Below are 23,622 nucleotides of genomic sequence, written 5' to 3' on the forward strand. Positions count from 1 at the left end.
ACATTTTGCCAGAAAAGCGGCGATTTTCCTATCGCACTATCAACAAGGACTCGCTAACATGCGTTGCCGCTTGTTTCCTTGCGATAGCAGCCGTTTTTTTTGCCGCTGTGCATGTCAGCGATGATTATCGCTAATGATATCCAAAGTAGGCGTTCCTCACTAAAAGAACATAGAACATGGAAACAGCCGCAAACAAAAATTCCCTCTATTACCAATGCGGCCCCGGACCCGCGAAGAGTTAATAAAAGTTGCGCTAACCACGATTGTCGCTGGTATTCCAAGCCTGATTAAAACCTGACTTAGCCATCTTGTCAATGGGAGGTGGATTGTCCACACCTGCCTATTAGCAAGCTTTACATTAGTCAAAATATCGCTGGATTTCTCACGCTATTGCTGTTTTTTACCGCTATCACTGGATTTTACATCGCCTCTGAGCAAAGCGTTGCTAATACGCCGCTAACATGGTGATGTAATCCAGCGAAAGCCTGCGATAGTAAAAGATGCGCTAAGCGGGCTTTGCGATGATTATCACATTCTGTTCATAATATGCCCCTCAGATTTTACTAGAATTATAAATCAGTGCAATTTCACTCAACCATGAACAAGCCTTGGCAAAGTCAACAAATTGCACACTTAGGAACTTTTTAAAAGAAAACTTAGGTGTCAATGTGGTTGATTAGAAGTACTTGGGGTGACCAAACCCAACAGGTAGCCAGGCCGGGTGACAGGCAAGGTCCTCACAAACAGCTACCTTCACCAGAAGAGCAGTCCTTCAAGAGTTCCAGACACTTTATCTGCGTTGCAATGGAGTCCTATGGAGTGGTGCTGATGCAGGGGATGAAGGATGCTGAAGATGTTTTAAGGATGCTGTGGATGTGACGTGGTCAATGGGGGTCTTCCTGTAGGGATTCCTCGGTCCACAAATATAGTGAAGAGGTCTTGGTTGCAGAGTTGACGTCCCACGAAGTCCTCTATGTTCTGGTTGAAGCAAAGTCATCAATAGATTACCAGTTGGCCATTGTTGCGATCACAGGCCAATCCTTCATGAGATAATAAGTCACCTTCTTAGGGTGCAAGCATCTCTCTGACAGCACTCCCAGATTCAACAACCACAGTTGCACCTTTTTTGCTTCAATTCTTAGTCTTTACTGCTGCACGTTGGTGATGACAGCTGCTTGGAGACTTTGGACTACCAACTTGCCCCAGCAGGCTTCTTTAGCTGTTGTGTCTCTGTGCTTCAAACATGAGGCCAGTCAGCTGACCCAAAGAGTTATTGTGGCTTGACTGGACTCTGGAGACATTTTCTCCTTGAGCAGGATTCGGCAGGCCCAGTCCCTCTCTTTAGTAGACACCAGGTGCAGCCGGTGCATCCCTCGTCTGTGCCACTTCTCTTTTCTGGTCCCTCGGGGCAGCAGGGCAGGTCTTCCTCCGTTCTTTCTTCTAAGTCGACTGGGATGTGAGGTCTGGGTGCCAGGGGTGCACCTCTTATTCATGGAAAATGACCTCAGGGCAGGATGCAGTTGGTACCAATAGGCTACCAGGTTCCCCCACTTGGTGGCCACTTCCAGTGGAATGTGGCATTTGGCTATCACAGGATGCACCATTTTGTCCACTGTCAAGATAGCGAGACCCATCTCCTGGTGTAGCGACCTCACTAGCACACCCCTGGGGTATCGCTATCTCAGGTCTACCTGCCCCTGGGAAAGCAGGATTGGCAACTGATTTCCTACTCTCTGCTCTCCATGCCAGCCTGCTTGTCTCAATAATGGGGCAGCCCTCCCCTGGTGTCCAACATCTGCTTTTCAAAGGCGGCTTAACCTTTGAAGCCTGCCATCTGAGGCTAACACCTAAGAGGCTTCCTGCAGGAGGTAGGTGGCAGTTCCCTGACCTGCAATATCTATATTGTTTCCCTGTCTGACAGTCATTGGCACGTCTGTCCAGGAGGACTGCAAGCTGTCCCCTGCAGCAGGCTCCATGTGTGCCTGGGAAGGCACAGGAGTATTGCTAAAGCTGCACACTGCAACAAGTTACATTCATTTTGACTTGAGGTACAAGTCAGGCTTAATGTAACGAGTTGTCTGATACCTTGGAATCGCACCGTTCAGGAGTTAGCACAGTTGAGGGGTCAGCGTGTAACCCTGTATTCGCCAATTGTGCGACCTTTTTGTTCAACGGTAAAACAGTAGATTTGAATGTTTTATTGCCAGGACATGTAAATTGCATGTCTTACCTGTGTCATATCTGCACCCTGACTTTAGGGCTCAGTAGGCTGCCAGAGGGATGACCTACACACATGTACAGGGGAAGCAGTGCAGGACTACCCTACCAGTCTGCAGGACCTCCAGGTTGGCACATTCAAAGATGCAAGCCCTGGGGTATCCCTCTAGCTTACTGCCCTGGATAACCAGGTATCATTTACCAGGAACTTGCAGGTAAATTAGCCACCTCCCTTTGGGTACAGCCATTTCAACATACACATTTAGGGTCGGGCACTGAGGTCTGGTTAGCATGCCTCAGTGCACTCTCAGAGCCAAAAAAACCCAGCATCAGTCGAAAAACTTGGGGGTGACCATAAAAAAATAGGCATTTCCTTACAAATATAATAAATAATTTGAGACCAAAATAGCAAAAATCCAATCAGTACAATCGGCAATATGCAGTTTCAAAGATTTAGGTATGTACAATGTCTAAAAGCACAGAGTGACACTCTTGGTCATCTGGTCGTGCTAGACCGGGGGAAAGTTACAAAGTCAGGATGACAATGATAGAGCTCGGGCCGGATACATGGACCAGGTTAGTTCCACTGAAAAATTCCAGTTTTTGGTGGAAGAGGCCGCTAGGAAAAGGGAGTTTGTTGTGGATGGTAATTGCTGTAGTGCGAAGAGCAGACCAGACATCCTGCACGCTTTAGCGTGAAGATCCTGTGGGCATCATTGACAGCCATTGCTGGATCTTCATGATCACTCTGGGTTGTTGATGCTGCAGCGTGAAGTATAGATCTCACGTTATTGGAGGTCACTAGTGGTCGCTGTATCACGAAGAGCCGGGTTCACAGAGGTTCGCATTAGCTGTCATCGCGGATGGATGAGGATTTCTCCCTTTTCTTCAGAGGACTGCACTCAGATGCCAGCCAAGGACCTCTTGAGGATCAGGGACTCACTGTAGCAATTGCCATCAGAGCTCAGGCATGTCCAGGCGGGTTCAGTCGCTACAGTTCAGCTGGGCAGCTGCATGGAGGTTGTTGTGCCCCCATAGCTCAGAACAGGAGGTCAGCCAATCCAAAGTTATCACTTATTGAAGTTAATAAGGTAAACCAATAATATCGAAGGGAGAGTGAGGCCTTACAGTAGTGAAAAACAAACTTAAGGAGTTTTTCACTCCCAGAACATGTAAACCTTAAAAGTACATGTCTAACTTTTTAAATACACTGCAGCCTGCCCTCTTGCCTGTCAGGGGCGTATCTTGGGGTGACATATATATTAAAAAGGAAGGTTTTGGCCAAGCAAAACAGTTATTTTGCCAAGTCAACTTGGCAGTTTAATACTATACGACAGGCTGCAGTGGCAGGCCTTAGAAGTGTTTAAAAACATTGCTTTAGTGGGTGACAAAATTAGTGCTGCAGACCCACTAGTAGCATTTAATTTACAGGCCATTTGTACATGTATTACCACTTTACTAAGGGCTTACAAGTAAATTAAATGTGCCAATTGTGTATAAGCCTTTTTTACCATGCTTAAAGGACAGTGCACAAGCACCTTAGTTAATACATCCAGTGGTAGTGGTGCAGGTTGCTATATTGTAGAACTCTAACTTTATACCATTGTCTACAGATGTAGGAATGGCTAGTTTACCATCCTTTACAAAGGAATGCAATCCAGGACACAGACTACTAATGATATTGCATGCATCATGCTTGCCATAATCTTTCTGTTCTCCCATTTACTCCTACCTCTGTGCTACATGGAAAAGGATGAGGTGCATGTGGCCTATAGTCATGAATTTTAAAGCTGTATCCAATGTATATTAGGAGTTGACAATGGCTGCTACTTGACTCAACCTACAGAATTTTGTTGATAATTCTTCCTTGTACTAGGTGTTTTTGTACCTTGATAAATGTGCCTCTTTCCAGTAAATTGTCCACTGGTACTTACAATGTGATGATGTTATTTATTTAATTTATTTATCTACATTGTTTTGTTAAAGCGCCACTTCGAGAGCTTTACATGTAACATTAACTGCTAATGTTAATTGCATTTCTAGTTGGTAACAGTCTTTTGCCGGTATTTCAAATGCACTAGCATATTGGTTACACTATTACTTTCCATTTCACTTAAGTTAGACATATTTTCAGTTGTGGGATTTCTGCCTCTTTGTACATGAGATTCACAGTGTCTGTCTCCCCTACTAAAACATCTCATTGTTTTGTTTGACTCACCAGATCATGAACAAAACTTTGAGCTGCATGGAAAATGCATACAACATTCCCATCATCAGAGGTGTGGGCTACTTGTGTAAGACACATTTGCCCTCCAACACAGCCTTCCGAGGCTTTGGTGCTCCCCAGGGGATGATGGTCATAGAGACCCTGATGGACGACATCGTGCGGACATGTGGGTTGCCGGCAGAGCAGGTACAGTACAACACAGTACAACACAAGAGACATATGATGTTCATTGAACAAGGTTAAACATATGCAACCACACTCTCAAAGTTGAAAACAAGTGACCAGCAAATATATACACAAAAAGTATTTAGTACATGGGACCAATAATCCCATCACCTACAATACCTATATGCCCAATGCATCTGTTGCCACTTTGCTCTGCAAAGCTGCTGCCAAACAACATGATGTAGAATTCTTAAATAAAATCTTATGGGGCATTGGTCTTTGCAGGCCATAAGTTCAAAGACTGTGCTTCATCACAGAGTAAGCTTCTCAACCTCATTCTTCTTGAAGAGGGAATTTTGCAGAGTCTTGCTTATCCATTTGCAGAGCAGTAGTAGCAAAAGCAGTTTGACGCTTATGGGACCCACCAAGAAAATTGCATAATATTCTCCAGCTGTCCCTGATTGAGGAAAAGGCCTAACACAATGTGGCCTGTCTTGTAAAGTGCTACTATGCAAAAGTTATCCAGCACAATTGTCCTATGCCATCTCTTTCTGTAAGAGATCTCACTCCTGGTGGAGGAAGACCAGTTTTGTTAAGTAGTCATTATTCACACGAAGGACCTCATTACGAGTAGCCATATGTTATGTGTTATTTCTATCACACCCGATAATTAATTATGCAGAGGGGTTAGTTATGTATTGGGTGTGATAGATAGCGCCTACTATGAATTTTCCAGCTATAATGGAGAGAGCATGCAGTCTTTGGTGTTTTCGCACCAAAATCTTCATGTCGCAGCATTTTCCAGGCCTTCTCTCCCTTTAAACTCTGGCAATTCAGACCTGCCAACATTTAACGGGGGATGCAGTGTTTGCATGCAGTAAGGTTTATGTGCAATAAAATACACAAACTCATAATTCCAACATGTCCGGTAACAAGAGGAATAGCACATATCAGAAATGATTGGGCCACTCGACAAAAAGGGCAAAGTTAGATTCAAACACCAGAAGGCTTTTCTAATGTGGTAAAATTTCATGGTCAATACATTAAATAGATCTTCAGTCAGTGTACAAATAAAAAAGACCCAGATGGTGAAATTCTGTGTGGCAGAACCCAGAACAGAATACAGCACATTAGAATCAGAGATTCAGTCGATGAATGGACGTTTCAGCGCAGCAATGGCTTCTATGTTGCTCCCTGTGAAAATAAGGGCAATATAGCAGTGAGAAAAGACTGCTAAATGCATTACAAAATTTACAAGAAGAAGGCTGGTGTTTAAAAACACACAAAAAAGAAACACTACAGACCTGGTTCGAGATAATGAATGGGTATAAGTATAGTTCATTCAACCTCTGAGCCTCTACCAAGACAAAAGTAGAAGAGGAAGTAAAAATCAACTAACTGAGAGGAAAGATAAATTAATCTGACATTGGGCCAGAAGTGAGACACTCATTAAATGCCTTCGTTATGTAGACAATGATCACTAAATAGACCCAGCATTGATCAATAATTGCTATAATGTTAAAACACATAAACAATTCTTAAAACGCAAGTGCCAACGTCTCTTTGTAAGAATGAGGGTGTGACAATCGACCTCTATGACTCTGAGAGTGTTAATCTCCTTTGCATTTGATTTTGCGACCATCACTTTGAACAATCTCCTGGGAATGCCAAGTAGTCACTTCTCTAAATTGGAACTATGTACACAAAAGTTGAATAAAATAGGCAAGCATTTAACATAGGTACATGCATTATCCAAACATGTAAAGTTGTTAATTTTATGACAATTTCAAGTCATAACTTGCTTTTTCATAGCATTGCTACTGTTTGTGTTGTACAGAACATGTGTTACTACTGCCCAACTTAATGACTTTCCGTTTGCCCTTCTAATTTGGCTGAAAGGTTGTGTTGTCTTTGCCAAAATTCAAATTTATGACCTGCATGTCACATTACATGTAAGCAGTAAGCATGTAACTCATTGAGCCGTGTAACAAACTGATTGCTTCTTCCTCGTGTTTTGTCTGCATTCACTTCTTCAACACTTAGCCATGATATGTCACATAGCCTAGTACATTACATACATTGCACCCAAAGCTACTGCATGCAAGAAGATTCCATGTATATACATTTTCTACAAATGATATTTCAGTTTGAGCGGTAAGGAAGACACATCTTCAAAAATACTTTTACTGAACTGTTTTGTTATGCTGTGTTTACATTGTATATTCAGGTACAAAGGCTTAATCTGTACAATGAAGGAGATTATACATACTTCAACCAAAAGATAGAGGAGCTGACTGTGCACAGATGCTGGGAAGAGTGTCTGCTAAGCTCAAATTATCATCAGCGAGCAACCCAAACTGAAGAATTCAACAGGTAAGCATTGACAAACTAACATCAACTTACCAAGATAAGACTAAGATTCTACTTCACTCCCAAGCACACGTTACGTGTTGAAATGGTTACCCCATTAAAGTAAAACACATTAATTTTCAAATAACAAAATATAGACAATTCAGTTCGGTCCTTTCTTTTCAAGCTTTTATTCTTTTGATTTTAACCACAGGCAACACTGTTTCGTCGCAATTGGGGCGTGATCCCGCGACTTCATCAAGGCTATATCTTTCAAAGTGTTGAGATTTTAAATGTGGTGATATTTCCAACCCACATTGGGGTTCCAAGTTGTGTCGCGTTACTCCAGATAATGCGTCTAGATCCAAATATCCTTTGAAATCCACGTAGTGTTCTTTAAAATAGCAGAGTACGGCATCCCATAATACGTCCTGGCATCTACCGACTACGTGAGATTTGCAGCTTCCTATGGTGGAATATAAGCCTAATCTTCTCACGGAAGTGCTTCATTCTCCATCATCGGTGGTTGAACCACTTTTACTCTTTAATGATGCACTGACTGAGCCAGTCCTCGATGTGTGGCGCAACCCTCTTTTGGCTCCAGCAGCTTCAAGGTCAATCTCATCTACTTCTTCTTTGTCCAGGTGTGTTCCTGTGTTGGACATCTGTAAAGCCGAAACTTGGGCCTCCCTCTACACTTTCGCAAAGCATTACTGCTTGGATTTCGAGGTGAGGTGGGACGGCCATTTTGCGTGCTCTGTTTTGCAAGACATTTTGGTATAGAAGGGTTGACACCCTCCTCCGGGGGTAGGACTGCTGTGGGATTCTATTCATAAGGTGAGAAATCCACAGGCAGATGTATCCATCTGAAGAACAAGTGAATTACCTTCGGTAATGCTTTGCTGGTGGATACAGTATCTGCCTGTGGATTCCTCACAGACCCACCTGCCTCCCCATTGTCCACCCTTTTTATACCTTAAAAAGAAGTATTGGTTATTTTGATGATTTTATGTAGTCATACTGTATTACCTCTATTTGTCTATATGTAGGCTTATTTGAAATGTGAGCTTTCTTATTTTAGTTTACACTGGATGTATTTGTGTGAATTCTGTGTACTGTGTACGCATTGTCTCTATGGTCGGTCCGCCTGTTTTGCCTCGGCGGCACAGACAAAATGGGTAGAACTGACGTCATCACGAGAGCTGGGAAAACTTTCTGTGGAATGCTGGCGCAGGGGAACTTCATAAGGTGAGGAATCCACAGGCAGATACTGTATTCACCAGAAAAAGCGTTACTGAAGGTAAGTAACTTGTTAGTTAGGGTAGAGAGCACCACACAGCTAGGTTTCTTATCCAAAGCCTATAGTTATTCATTAACAGCTGTTCTAACAACAAGAAAAGTAAGTCGCACAAGTATATGGTTTGTCATACGTATATATGAATTACACATGTTAATTTCATCAGGACAATTTATCTGTCAGAAACTCACAGGTTTTTTTCACAATCCCAGGATAGTATTTTAGATCTATAAAATATTTGTAGCATCGCCTGAAGTATCATTATAACAAGAGACATGATACTAATTATACCCAATACCAAACAGAATAGAATAAAAAATAGAAATGAAGGCATTATATTTGTCATTTAAATTTAAAAACTATTAATCAATTTGGTTTTATCTCAATAAACTATTCCTCTACTGTAACCTGTCTTAGTTCTAGTCAGGTGATGATACTATTATTAACCTAAGGCATATAAAATACACACTTCCGCAGAGTGCTTAAACACAAAGAAAAAATAGACCTATAAAAATGAACAGTGGAAGCATACAAGTAATGCGCCTATACTCCAGGGGAGGAACAAACAGATGAAGAAGGATGGAAGCCTCCTAGAGCTAACCTATAACATACTTCAGGCCTCATCCTGTACTCCCTGCCATCTACCTAATGGCAGCTACGATCAGTCATTTACAGCCCAATGTATTAGGAAAGGCTCTGATACTTCTAAAGAAAGACTGTCTTCTCCTTCCTCATATCAGGCCTGTATCACTCTTGTGCGAAAGACTACCACTCTAAGCACATACGCGCACGTACAATTCTCTGGGTGTCGGTATTCAGGATTACGAGTTCATCATGAGCAGCAAAACTTACAATGAATGGGTCTTCAAGCACCCATTCATGTATCACAGGTAAAAAGCTTGTAACCTCAGTTCCCCAACCATGGAACTCTGCCACCACTGTGCTGCATGCATGAAACCGTGACAGGGAGAGGGATCACCTGTCAGTATATGGATGCACTCAGTGCACCTCCCCTGGTTCATGACAAGTCCATACGTTGCTCTTGGAGACATCACTTCAGAGCATCTTTGTGGCAGTGGTGATGAGTCATTGACACCTTTTAGACCTGGCACCACTGGCGTGGGTCTCCCATCCATTTTTTGCTGTTGCCTCCTGTGTGTTTGCTGTGTGTTGGACTCCGTTTTGCTGGTCTAGATGCTTTGGGCACTTTGCCACTGCTGTTCAGTGCCAAAGTGCAAGTGCTCCCTTTCTAAAATGTTGTTATGGATTATTAACTCCATGATTGGCATATTTGATTTACTTGTCAGACTCTAGTGTAGTGGACTGTGTATGCCCAGGACCTGTAAATCAAATGCTGCTAGTCGGCTTGCAAACACAACAGTGATGGACAGAATGTGGATCAATGTCACACATTCACCCCAGTCCAAAGATCTGGGCCCAAATCCATCGTTTTTCCACTCCACACCACCCTGGGTTAGACAATGGCGATATGCAAATCAGCGCTGACCCTGTGCCCCATGGGAACAGTCCAGTCCGAACTAAAAAAGCCATGTGCTTCCCAGAACGGAAACAAGCATCCCAGGACCGGCCCGGTTTCGAGGTAACACCTCTCATCAGCCCGGCTAGCTTGATTCCAGTGGTGTGGAGTGCCTGGGACTCACGTCTGAGCATCCCCAGTACACTTAGAGCGGTAATTGCAAACACAACAGTGATGGACAGAATGTGGATCAATGTCACACATTCACCCCAGTCCAAAGATCTGGGCCCAAATCCATCGTTTTTCCACTCCACACCACCCTGGGTTAGACAATGGCGATATGCAAATCAGCGCTGACCCTGTGCCCCATGGGAACAGTCCAGTCCGAACTACAAAAGCCATGTCCTTCCCAGAACGGAAACAAGCATCCGAGGACCGGCCCGGTTTCGAGGTAACACCTCTCATCAGCCCGGCTAGCTTGATTCCAGTGGTGTGGAGTGCCTGGGACTCACGTCTGAGCATCCCCAGTACACTTAGAGCGGTAATTGCAAACACAACAGTGATGGACAGAATGTGGATCAATGTCACACATTCACCCCAGTCCAAAGATCTGGGCCCAAATCCATCGTTTTTCTACTCCACACCACCCTGGGTTAGACAATGGCGATATGCAAATCAGCGCTGACCCTGTGCCCCATGGGAACAGTCCAGTCCGAACTACAAAAGCCATGTCCTTCCCAGAACGGAAACAAGCATCTGAGGACCGGCCCGGTTTCGAGGTAACACCTCTCATCAGCCCGGCTAGCTTGATTCCAGTGGTGTGGAGTGCCTGGGACTCACGTCTGAGCATCCCCAGTACACTTAGAGCGGTAATTGCAAACACAACAGTGATGGACAGAATGTGGATCAATGTCACACATTCACCCCAGTCCAAAGATCTGGGCCCAAATCCATCGTTTTTCCACTCCACACCACCCTGGGTTAGGCAATGGCGATATGCAAATCAGCGCTGACCCTGTGCCCCATGGGAACAGTCCAGTCCGAACTACAAAAGCCATGTCCTTCCCAGAACGGAAACAAGCATCCGAGGACCGGCCCAGTTTCGAGGTAACACCTCTCATCAGCCCGGCTAGCTTGATTCCAGTGGTGTGGAGTGCCTGGGACTCACGTCTGAGCATCCCCAGTACACTTAGAGCGGTAATTGCAAACACAACAGTGATGGACAGAATGTGGATCAATGTCACACATTCACCCCAGTCCAAAGATCTGGGCCCAAATCCATCGTTTTTCCACTCCACACCACCCTGGGTTAGACAATGGCGATGTGCAAATCAGCGCTGACCCTGTGCCCCATGGGAACAGTCCAGTCCGAAATACAAAAACCATGTCCTTCCCAGAACGGAAACAAGCATCCGAGGACCGGCCCGGTTTCGAGGTAACACCTCTCATCAGCCCGGCTAGCTTGATTCCAGTGGTGTGGAGTGCCTGGGACTCACGTCTGAGCATCCCCAGTACACTTAGAGCGGTAATTGCAAACACAACAGTGATGGACAGAATGTGGATCAATGTCACACATTCACCCCAGTCCAAAGATCTGGGCCCAAATCCATCGTTTTTCCACTCCACACCACCCTGGGTTAGACAATGGCGATATGCAAATCAGCGCTGACCCTGTGCCCCATGGGAACAGTCCAGTCCGAACTACAAAAGCCATGTCCTTCCCAGAATGGAAACAAGCATCCGAGGACCGGCCCGGTTTCGAGGTAACACCTCTCATCAGCCCGGCTAGCTTGATTCCAGTGGTGTGGAGTGCCTGGGACTCACGTCTGAGCATCCCCAGTACACTTAGAGCGGTAATTGCAAACACAACAGTGATGGACAGAATGTGGATCAATGTCACACATTCACCCCAGTCCAAAGATCTGGGCCCAAATCCATCGTTTTTCCACTCCACACCACCCTGGGTTAGACAATGGCGATATGCAAATCAGCGCTGACCCTGTGCCCCATGGGAACAGTCCAGTCCGAACTACAAAAGCCATGTCCTTCCCAGAACGGAAACAAGCATCCGAGGACCGGCCCGGTTTCGAGGTAACACCTCTCATCAACCCGGCTAGCTTGATTCCAGTGGTGTGGAGTGCCTGGGACTCACGTCTGAGCATCCCCAGTACACTTAGAGCGGTAATTGCAAACACAACAGTGATGGACAGAATGTGGATCAATGTCACACATTCACCCCAGTCCAAAGATCTGGGCCCAAATCCATTGTTTTTCCACTCCACACCACCCTGGGTTAGACAATGGCGATATGCAAATCAGCGCTGACCCTGTGCCCCATGGGAACAGTCCAGTCCGAACTACAAAAGCCATGTCCTTCCCAGAACGGAAACAAGCATCTGAGGACCGGCCCGGTTTCGAGGTAACACCTCTCATCAGCCCGGCTAGCTTGATTCCAGTGGTGTGGAGTGCCTGGGACTCACGTCTGAGCATCCCCAGTACACTTAGAGCGGTAATTGCAAACACAACAGTGATGGACAGAATGTGGATCAATGTCACACATTCACCCCAGTCCAAAGATCTGGGCCCAAATCCATCGTTTTTCCACTCCACACCACCCTGGGTTAGACAATGGCGATATGCAAATCAGCGCTGACCCTGTGCCCCATGGGAACAGTCCAGTCCGAACTACAAAAGCCATGTCCTTCCCAGAACGGAAACAAGCATCCGAGGACCGGCCCGGTTTCGAGGTAACACCTCTCATCAGCCCGGCTAGCTTGATTCCAGTGGTGTGGAGTGCCTGGGACTCACGTCTGAGCATCCCCAGTACACTTAGAGCGGTAATTGCAAACACAACAGTGATGGACAGAATGTGGATCAATGTCACACATTCACCCCAGTCCAAAGATCTGGGCCCAAATCCATCGTTTTTCCACTCCACACCACCCTGGGTTAGACAATGGCGATATGCAAATCAGCGCTGACCCTGTGCCCCATGGGAACAGTCCAGTCCGAACTACAAAAGCCATGTCCTTCCCAGAACGGAAACAAGCATCTGAGGACCGGCCCGGTTTCGAGGTAACACCTCTCATCAGCCCGGCTAGCTTGATTCCAGTGGTGTGGAGTGCCTGGGACTCACGTCTGAGCATCCCCAGTACACTTAGAGCGGTAATTGCAAACACAACAGTGATGGACAGAATGTGGATCAATGTCACACATTCACCCCAGTCCAAAGATCTGGGCCCAAATCCATCGTTTTTCCACTCCACACCACCCTGGGTTAGACAATGGCGATATGCAAATCAGCGCTGACCCTGTGCCCCATGGGAACAGTCCAGTCCGAACTACAAAAGCCATGTCCTTCCCAGAACGGAAACAAGCATCCGAGGACCGGCCCGGTTTCGAGGTAACACCTCTCATCAGCCCGGCTAGCTTGATTCCAGTGGTGTGGCTGAGTGAACTAAAGAATGGTGATGGATTAGACCCAGATCAGTTGACTGGGGGTGAGTGTTTGATTTGTTCAAACGCTCCGTCCATCATCCCCTTTTGTATCGCTTTGTTCGCCCTAAGTGTGGCAGGGTATACTCAGACGTGAGTCCCTTGTTCACTTGGCCACTGGATTCAAGATAGCCTGGCTGATGAGGATTATGAATCCGAAACCGGTCCCAGGATGCTTGTTTCCGGTCCAGGGAAGACATGGCTTGGCAGTTCGGGCTGGACTGTTCCCATAAGGCACAGGGTCAGACTGATTTGGATATAGCCATGTCTGAACTGGGGTGGCTGAGTGAACTAAAGAATGGTGATGGATTAAACCCAGATCAGTTGACTGGGGGTGAGTGTTTGATTTGTTCAAACGCTCCGTCCATCATCCCCTTTTGTATCGCTTTGTTCGCCCTAAGTGTGGCAGGGTATACTCAGACGTGAGTCCCTTGTTCACTTGGCCACTGGATTCAAGATAGCCTGGCTGATGAGGATTATGAATCCGAAACCGGTCCCAGGATGCTTGTTTCCGGTCCAGGGAAGACATGGCTTGGCAGTTCGGGCTGGACTGTTCCCATAAGGCACAGGGTCAGACTGATTTGCATATAGCCATGTCTGAACTGGGGTGGCTGAGTGAACTAAAGAATGGTGATGGATTAAACCCAGATCAGTTGACTGGGGGTGAGTGTTTGATTTGTTCAAACGCTCCGTCCATCATCCCCTTTTGTATCGCTAGTGGGCTTGCAGCACTGATTGTACCACCCACAGAAGCAGCCTGTAAAATGTAACTCTGGCCTGCCATTCCAGAGCCTGTGTGCAGTCTGGGACTATCATGTCGACTTGGCAAGTGCACATACTTGCCAGTCCCGAAACCTTCCCTTTTCTACATGTTATTCACCCCTAAGGGTAGGCCCAAGGTACCGCTGTGGGCAGGGTGCATTGTATGTGAAAGGTAGGTCATGCTCTGATGTGTGTAGCATGTCCTGATAGTGAATTACTGCCAATTTCGTTTTTCACTATTGCAAGGCTACCTGTTCCCATGGAACAGAAAAGGGAGTGTGTTTATAATATCTTATAAACATAATTGGCCCAAGAAACAAGGTAGAAATATAATGTTTAGTATGCCTGAACTCAAAATGTTAAAATGCATCTTTTAGTGAGCGTGATTTTCACATTCTTTGTTTGAAAATACTACTTTTAGAAAGTAGGTATTTTCTTGCTTAACCCCTTGTGTGCTAGTGACGAGCTCAGCTCGTCATGAGGGGCGGTTGAGCTGCCCTCATGACGAGCTGAGCTCATCACAGCCGTTGGAACGTTCGCACACGGGGATAATTTCCCCGCTGTGCTGAACGTTCGAAAAACGGGTGTGGTTGTGACGAGCTCAGCTCGTCATGAGGGCAGCTCCGCTGTGCCTCATGGCGAGCCGAGCTCGTCACCGTGCACGGCCCCCTTCGCCCCCGCACAGCGGGGGGAAAACACCCCGCAGCGAAGGGGTTAACCATCCAGTATGCCTATGCTATGTTTGTGTATTGCATGTCTAGTTTTTTGATAACAGGGGCTGGAGAGGGGCTGTGACTCCAGAAGTCTGATGAGCCAGGGCTGAGCTGAATAGACCTTGGTCACATTTAGAGTATGGGGGGGAGATTTCCTTTTCACCTGATTGGGCCTGGTCTGCCTCCAACAATGCTATCTCCACCTCCACTCAGGAAGCTGCACCAGTGAGGACAGAACTGGTTTTGGCCAGGTATAGACACTCTCTGCCATCAGAGAGCTAAGGATTTGTGTGGATAAGTGGAGTTTTAGATCACTTCTGGGAAATCAAGAGGAACCTTTGCCAAGGAGAAGAGGTGGAGAAGCTGAGGAGGAATACTGTCCCTCTACTGTTTGCTCTCTGGGGTTGGCCTGCAGTGGCTGCTTGCTGCCAAGCAAAGGAGAAAAATACTTTGCTGTTTGCTTTGTCATCTTGAGGAAGATCTCCGAGGGCTTGAAACTGTGTTTGTCTCATGCTCTGAAGTCTCAGGGACACAAAGACTTCACCCCTTTTGTCTCTCTGCATCTGGGACTGCTGTTTCAGATCTACAGAAGGAAATTTCAACACCGACGCTGGCAAGCGACGCCGTGGACACAGCTTGTGAAGTGCACAACGCACCGCCTTGACTTGCACCGTAGGCCCGACGCCTGGTGACACCGTGCTGCATCGACTTCGAAGTTGTCATCAAGGCCGCTGCCTGCATTGGAGCTGAGGGCACCGTTTGTGACATCCAAGACGCACCGTCCAGACTCGCACCGCAGCCCTAACTTCAGCGACGCCAGTGCTTCATCAACAACGAGCCGATCCTTGACGTGGGTGACTCCCGAATCCATTGACATTGTACCGTCATAAGGAACCACCGCCTTGCCACCATTCGTGAGGTCACCTCCCCGACACAGTAAGGAACAGACGTCTCACCTCCCCTGCACTGCAGTAAGGAACAGAGGCATCCCCTCCCCTGGGGTCATAAGGAGCGGACGCCCCAGGTGTCAACGAAGCATCACCACCCCGACGCCATGCACCATCATTGCTTTCATCTATTCCAAGGTACTGTTCTTTGTGGGCCTGCTTGATTCTGGGCCCAACGCCACGCACCTCGCAGTCGGCGCCATACTTTGGGATTTTCATCTATCACAACATCGTTATAACTCCAGGTGGAGTTATTTGTTGCTACAAGCGTTATTTGAATAAATAACACATTTTTAAGGAAATCTTCATAACTGTATAGTGGATTTTGTCATTTGGTCTTGTTTTGGTTTAGATAAAGATTACTTATTTTCTAAACTGGTGTGGTGTCCATTTGTAGTGTTTTCACTGTATTACTGAATGTGTTCACAAATGCTTTACACACTGCCTCTGAGATAAGCCTGTCTGCTTGTGCCAAGCTATCAAGGGGGTGAGCAGGTTTTTTGTAGGAGTGTATCCTCCTTAACCTGACTAGAAGCAAGGGTCACTATTTGGACAAAGGTGCAAACCATTGCCAACTAGAGACCCGCATTCCTAACAGCACCTCTAACCAAGTAATGCACCTATGGATGCAGGCGCATTTCCTTCCCAGAAAGAGGTAATTTCTGTCATGCTGACTCATTCTTATAGGTCATAATTTATGCTGCTAGGAATGCTATTAGTTTTGTTGGGAGTCTTGACATTGGTGGAACTCTTGTATTCTCTACCCCCTAGCAGCACCAGTAAATAAGGTGGATGGCATAAGCAGATTTTGAGATTTTGATTTTCTGTTGACGTGCTTTAAGGGTTCTTTATTTTTTTCATATTAATGGAGCAGAAAATGCTACAAAAATGTTGCACTCCATTATGAGCTCCTTATTTCCAGTGCATTTGGATGCGCATGTTGAGTTAACAATTTAGTTTGCTTCATCACAGTAAGGTACTTGCAGTAGGAGAGCTCTGGAAATCGTTTTGTGAAATCAACAAGCACCAGGCATGCCATTGATGGTTCTTGCAGGTGCAAATTCCTCACTTTAAGACTATCTGAAGGTGCCAGACTTAATCTGAAGAATTGTCTCAGGATTACTCCTGTGTGCCGATATGTTGTGCCATGTGGCTCCACAGTGACTCTTTGCCACCCAGAAAGTGGCAGAGGCAAAACAACATATAAGTATTACCTCCGCTCGCTGACGTAATTTGTTTTCTTTCTGAGCAGGTCCGGACAACTCCATTTTCTGATGACTTAAAAAATGATGCTCAGATAGTATGCCAGAGATGATGTTTCTCCCAAAAACAACAGGATTCAATCTGTGCAATGACTGCAGAAAGCAGACCACACTAAAGGACACACACAATGTGTATCTTTGAGCCTTAGGACCAGGTCATGACTCAAAGATTTGTGATAAATATGCCCTCGTGCACCAGAAGTCAATCCATCAGGAGAGGAACTTGAAACTCTACTTTGTTAAACCTAAAAAGAGGTTGCAGTGAAATAATAGATACTAATCCAAGATTCGACTGATCAAAGAGTTGGTCCACGCAAAGTTCTATCCCTTCTGAAAGATGTGAAAAAAAGCCAAATAGGACTTGATCACATCCAACTTCTGGCTATCAGGTGAGAAGGCATGAGGGTGTCAGTCAAACATTCATCCAACTCCTATTCGGTCTCGCAGCTGGTCCTGGTGTGCCTCGAATGTCCTGGCCCTTCATTGATACCACAGCACGTTTTGACCTTCAAAAATGCCATGTTGCAGCTCCTTCAGGCACTTCTGGCTCCCTCTAGTGCACTTGGGCCCCAACGGTGCAAAAAAGACTTCAGTTTGACATCCAAAGTAAGGCCTTTCTCCAATGCTATCTGACATCCTGAGACCTGGGCTCACTCCAGTGCCGTTTCATACTTGCACTCCAGCACCAGGGTCCACCCCAGTCCCTTCAGTGCCAGCACCGATGTTTAATCTTCCAGCACAGGACTCAACTGCAATGCCGGTCTTCGCCCATGAGCTGGCTAAAGGCCTCTGTTGAGCTATGAGATCACAACATCACAACCAATCAATTTGCAACTAGATTCTAATCCCCAACCTCTGCCTCTACACCAGTATTCTTACATACTAGATTTCTTTTTTGGATCTGACTCTGGCATAGTTCCAGTTATGCAAAATGTTCACTTCAACACTCATGATGGTGGAGGCAGATGACTTGCTCCCTCCTTACTATGCAGATGGTGGCCTATACCAGGATTTGCAAAGTGCCAGTGGACCAGATACATCCCCATAGACTGAGTTTGAATCTCCACCTGGATCATCAACAGAAGAAAGTGCCTCTTTCCTAGTGGTTGTGCAAAGGTTAGCAGAAGTTCTTAATTTACAGTTGCCTACTTTTAAAACCAAAGCAAATAGTTACTTAAGATCCTTCCATCAGTCTCAACTTAATCTGAGCCACTAATTCCATTCAGCAAGGCCCTTATGGACACCATTATGGCCACTTGGTGCAACCTCTGCTCAGGCTCTCCGGCCAGTAGACCTAATGTCAGGTGACATAGGCCTGTCCACGTGACCTCTGTTTTCTGACCTGTGCCTGAAACCCTGGTGTTACAGGCGACAACTATTAAAGTCACACCTAATGCCTTTCCAACCTATACACCTGAAAGAAGGTTGAAACTTATTGATGCTTTCGGAAAGAGAAAGCCCCGTTTGGTCTTCAGTGCCTTGAAAGCAGTGTGCCTTCTGAACAGGTACACCCCTGCTTCATGTGGCATGATCAGTAAAATCTTGCTGGCATCCTGAATCTTGCTGCAGGTAGTCGACTTTCTGCTAGCCAATGGTGCCATTGAGCAGGTGCTGGCTACGGAGAGCGGAGTGCTTTCTGTGATATTTGCTCATACTGAAGAAGAATAGTGGCCTCATGCCTGTAGTGGCTGTAAATTCACTGTACGTTTTTTGCTCCTCCTCATGCCGCAAAGGATGAGGAGAAGATACCCCATAGGCCCAATCCTAAAAGGGCAGTACGTTTTTAATTGACCTCACTAATGACTATTGTGTAGACCGTCTCTTTGTAGGATTTTTAGGAGCAAAGAAATGGAAGGTAGTGCAGGCAGAAAAGGATTTTTTCTGAAAGAGACTTCTAGCCTCAGAGTCTTCACCTTTTGAAATTCTCCCCAGCCTCAGACTGGATCTGGAAACTTTAGGTGGCACTGTACGGCTTTCAACTGATGCTGTTCCACTCCGAAAATGCCGTGCAGATCCCATTTAGGCACCACTCCAGAACACCTTTCACGCACGGGTCACTGCTCCTAACCGTGGAGGTTGATGCCTTTTACTTCTGATATCCCATGGCCGACCTACTATGGATCCTCAGCAACTGGGCCAAATACCCTGTCTGCGCTTGACTCTTGGTGGTAGCTATGGTTGAGCAGTCCCAGGGGCTCCCTTAGGGTGGAAAGTGTGAATACAGCTAAGGGAACATGACTCATGCACGGTCTGATGGCTCAGTGGACTAATGTGTCCACTGCAGGAGCCTGTGGTTGACCTCATAGTCACAGGTTCAGAGCTCAGCGGGTCCACTCAGCCTTTCATCCATCTGAGGTCAATAAAATGACTTCCATTGATTTGGGTAATAATAAACATCTGTTAGTTAGTGCCAAGATGCCTACGGGTAAACTTTCACTTTACAATTACATGTTATGTTATAACTCAAAGAGCACACAGCAGCGTCAATAAATTAATGTCCAGTCAAATACATATTTTTATTAGAAGTAGGCAGAACTTGCAGAGTGTCACTCTGTGGAGTTATGCAGAGTTTCTTAAAACCCCACAAGATTGTGCAGATTTCTGCCAATAGGCAGAAATATGCATGTCGTGCTACAGTTTAGAGCCAGTACTGTGCACAGCGCTGAAAGATCAGCATGAATGGCATCATGCTGTGCGCAACCAAGCGCGGACATTGGAGTTGATTTGGCTGCCGCTCAAGTAGACAATCTACTTTAGCAACTGGAAATCTACTCAAAAAGCTGCCGTCTGACTGCAACTGCCCGTTAGAAAATGGCACCAAAGGGCACCAAATCTTGCTCACACTCGCATTTCTGGATTGTCGTGGGAAAATATTGCACCATTCGGCGATTGGTGAAATTTGCCCAAAACTCTGCGTAACAAGAGTATCGCAGAGTCGCCAAATTCCACCAAGGGGAATTCCAGAGAGCAGTAGCCAGAACCCTGAATGAGCAACCTCCCAGTTTCCTTTTTATTGAATTGGGGTATCACCGCAAGATTTAGTTCTGCTGAGCGAAGTGCTGTGGCAGGAAGATAAGGTAGTATGAGTTCCTGTAAGAATGAGGGCTTCGGCAGCATTCATAATCTTGTGAGCAGTGCTAAGAATTTTAAAATGATTACACTTCTTGATGGGCAGTCGGTGAAGCCTCTGAATGAGCCCAGTGGAGGAGCTGACCTTCTGAAGTAAGAAAGGTAATCTTGCCTCCGCACTTTGGACAGATTGAAAACTCTTTAAGATTTATTTCTTGCAACCCAAACAAAGGATGTTACAGTAGTCGAGGCAAGACAGTACGGGAAATTGAATGATCAATTGCTGAATGTCGGGTTGGAAAAAGTTGATAATGGGTCCAAGGCCTCTCAGAAGGCCAAAACATGTGCCTGATAAAGTTCTCACTTGAGTTTTGTAGGAGAGGAATTCGTCAAATCAGATACCTAGGATGATGACTCAGAGGCGGACGAGGAATGAGATGCGGTGGGTAGCAGAACAGGGCTTGATTATACCTGTTGGCAGCTGCCGAAATTGTGCATTTGTAATAATGGTTAACCTGTGTAATAATGGAGTGTGGTGCTATGATAATTTATTATGCAAACGACTGTCTCATATTGTTGAAACTTTGAAAATGAAGTTTGAAGTTTGAAGTTGGGGGGATTTATAAAGCGCACGTTTACCAGCAAGGTTTCATGGCGCTAAACGGAGCAGCACAGGACAGGCAACAGTTAGACTTAAAATGCTCTAGTAAATAACCAGGTCTTCAGACCTTTACGGAACTTGAGATGTGATTGAGAGAATCGTAGATTGTCAGGAAGAGCGTTTCAAAACCTTGGGGCCAAGAAAGAGAAACTCGATCCCCCTTGTTTTTTCCTACCAAAACGTGGGACAACCAAAAGGTTCTTGGACGAAGACCGTAAGTTTCTAGAAGGAGTGTAGGTTAAAAACCTGGATGTCACATATTGGGGAGCTAAGCCCGCCAAAGATTTAAAGATGAGACACCCAAGTTTAAATTGACATCTATAGGCGACAGGCAGCCAGTGCCATTGCCTCAAAAGCGGAAGAGCTGGATGGAATCTAGACCGACTATAAATCAGCCTGGCAGCCTGATTTTGGATAAGCTGTAATCGATGCGATTCGTACGTTGGGATGCCAATATATAAAGAATTGTCATAGTCAACCCACGAGATGACCAGAGCAAGAAGGAAGGATTTAAGAGCGTCAAAGGTAAAAAACAGACCCTCCGGATGGTACGGAGACATAAAAAACAAGAAGAGACAATCATGCTAATCTGGGAGTGCATTGAGAGGTCCTCGCTAATTTTCACACCCAAACTTTTCACAGATTTAGCCGCGGAAGGGGCAGGTCCAAGAGAAGAAGGCCAGAAATTAGAACACCAGAGATTGGGTGAGCCTCCGATCAGAACTAACTCCGTTTTATCGGGATTTAACTTCTGATGGTTCATGCTCATCCAATCCTGGATAAAAATCATGGTATTCTGAAAGTGAGAAATAGAATCAGGGGAAGAAGAAAAAGAAAAAAAAAGTTGAAGATCATCAGCGTAATTGAACACTGAGACCTCACGATGATGCAGAGCAAAGAGTAAAGGAAAAATATAAAGATTGAAAAGAAGGGGGGAAAGAGCGGAGCCTTGAGGGACTCCACAGGTTACTGCTTGGGGAGTTGAAGTAAAGGAAGAGAGCTGGACAGCCTGTTGGTGGTTCTCCAAAAAGGAGGAGATCCAACTCAGAGCCATATCCGAAATGCCAGCACATTTGACACGGTCGACCAAAAGAAGATGGTCGACCGTGTCAAAGGCGGCCGACAGATCTAAAAGTATCAAGGCCTGAGCGGCTCCGAGATCAGCACCCACTCGCAGATCATCCAAAACCGAGAGGATGACTGATTCTGTGGAGTGGGTAGGACGAAAACCAGACTTGTAAGGATTTAGATAGTTAGAGTCCTCAACGAAGGCACTCAGGCAGTGGGTAACATATCTCTCTAGCACCTTACCCAAGAATGGAAGCAGGGAGATAGGGCGGAAATTAGAGGGGATAGTAGGGTCAGCCCCTGCCTTCTTCAACACAGGCACGATCCTAGCTGACTTGAAGAGATTAGGAACGACACCCAAGGCCAGGGATTCGTTGAGGAGGGAAAGAGGTGGGTTGAGCAAACCGAGAAAATATCCCGAAGGATGTGAGATGGACAGCTGTCAGTGGGAGAGCCAGATTTCGTGGAGCTCACCAGACTAAGAAAGTTCTCCGTCGAGATGGGGGGGAAATGCATCAAGGAATGTGTACTAGACGGGGGGAAAGGAGGATTAAAAGGACAGGAAGGAGCAGATATATGAAGTTTGATTGTAGAAATTTTAGTAAAGAAATAATCTTGAAGAGAATCACACAGCTCCTGCGATGGGAGAGGTTTAGCAGTCACACGATCTAATTTGGACAGACTGTTAAGAATAGAAAAAATCTCCTTAGATTTATTAGAGGAAGAAAGTATCAGTGAGGAAAAATATTGTGTTTTGGAGGCGAGAATATCATTTTTGTATTCCATAAGAGTAGCAGAATAGATGATTTTGTCAAGTGGATCATAATATCGACGCCACTTGCGCTCTGCCCGTCTAAGCTGGAGTTTATTAGCTTGTAGGGAAGGAGAGAACCATCTTTTTGCATTGTGTGAACGCTTAAAACGAATAGATCTCCAAGGGACCAACTCATCACAAGTAGAAGAGAGCCAGAAATTGATAGCCAAAGCCTGATCATGTAGAAAAAAATCTGAAACATCCTCTTTAAACAAACTAGAGGAGGAAAGCGAGGCACACAAACAATTAATGTTAACTCGTCCCCAATTCCTCACTTTAATGTTCGTGGGTAAGGGGGTACTCACCATAGGTTTTAATGACAAAGCAAAAGAGACAAAAAAATGATCGGACCACAGACAAGGGAGAACAGAAAGTAAAGAAATGTCTAAATTAACTGACCAAATTTGGTCCAAGAAAATTAATAAAAAGTTGTTTTTTTTAAAATCAGATACCTAGATTTTTTATAAAAGGTTTGGGTGACAGAGGAGGCCCTAAACCCTCTGGCCGCCAGTTATCTCCCCACATGAGGGTGTGCTTTCCAAACTAAAGGATCTCAGTTTTTTAGAGTTTAGTTTAAGACAATTATCATTATATGATAATATAGATTCCCCCCAAACAATCTGTGGTTGATTGCTAATATGAACTGGGTTACCTGTGATGTGTATGGTTTAGATTAATGCAAGAGTGGAGGCAGCACCAGGGATGAAGTCACAGACTTGTCACTTTATTTCAAACATGTTCTTTATTTATCTTCATAAAAACACTTCGACAACAACCAACGCGTTTCGTTCCAGTAAAAGGAATTTCCTCAGGGCTGCAACATAAGACAATGTATAAATAACCACATACATATATATATATATATATATATATACATATATATATATATATATATATATATATATCAAGTCCCACAAGCGAGCGCGAACGCCCGCAGTGCCTTTCCCAGCCGCTTCGATGAAGGCGGTCCGTTGCGAGGCAGGCAGCCTCTTCAAATCCCAACACAATCGTGTTAAACCTTGCAACTACACGACAGCAATGGACACACCAGAAGTCTGTGCAGCAAACGGAGATTTATTCCATGGTCTTACAGGCAAGA

General features: G+C 45.4%; 1 protein-coding gene across 1 annotated transcript in view; it reads left to right on the top strand.

Moving 5' to 3' along the window:
* LOC144762933 (xanthine dehydrogenase/oxidase-like) overlaps positions 1-23,622 on the top strand; it is a 1,098,251-nt gene that overhangs the window by 534,872 nt on the left and 539,757 nt on the right. Inside the window, exons 24-25 of the mRNA XM_078648234.1 lie at positions 4,439-4,630; positions 6,837-6,982. Of these exons, the coding sequence (XP_078504360.1) occupies positions 4,439-4,630; positions 6,837-6,982 (338 nt within the window). The remainder of the gene's footprint in view (positions 1-4,438; positions 4,631-6,836; positions 6,983-23,622) is intronic.

The sequence above is a fragment of the Lissotriton helveticus genome, chromosome 6, assembly GCF_964261635.1.
Source record: "Lissotriton helveticus chromosome 6, aLisHel1.1, whole genome shotgun sequence".
Lineage (NCBI taxonomy): Eukaryota > Metazoa > Chordata > Amphibia > Caudata > Salamandridae > Lissotriton > Lissotriton helveticus.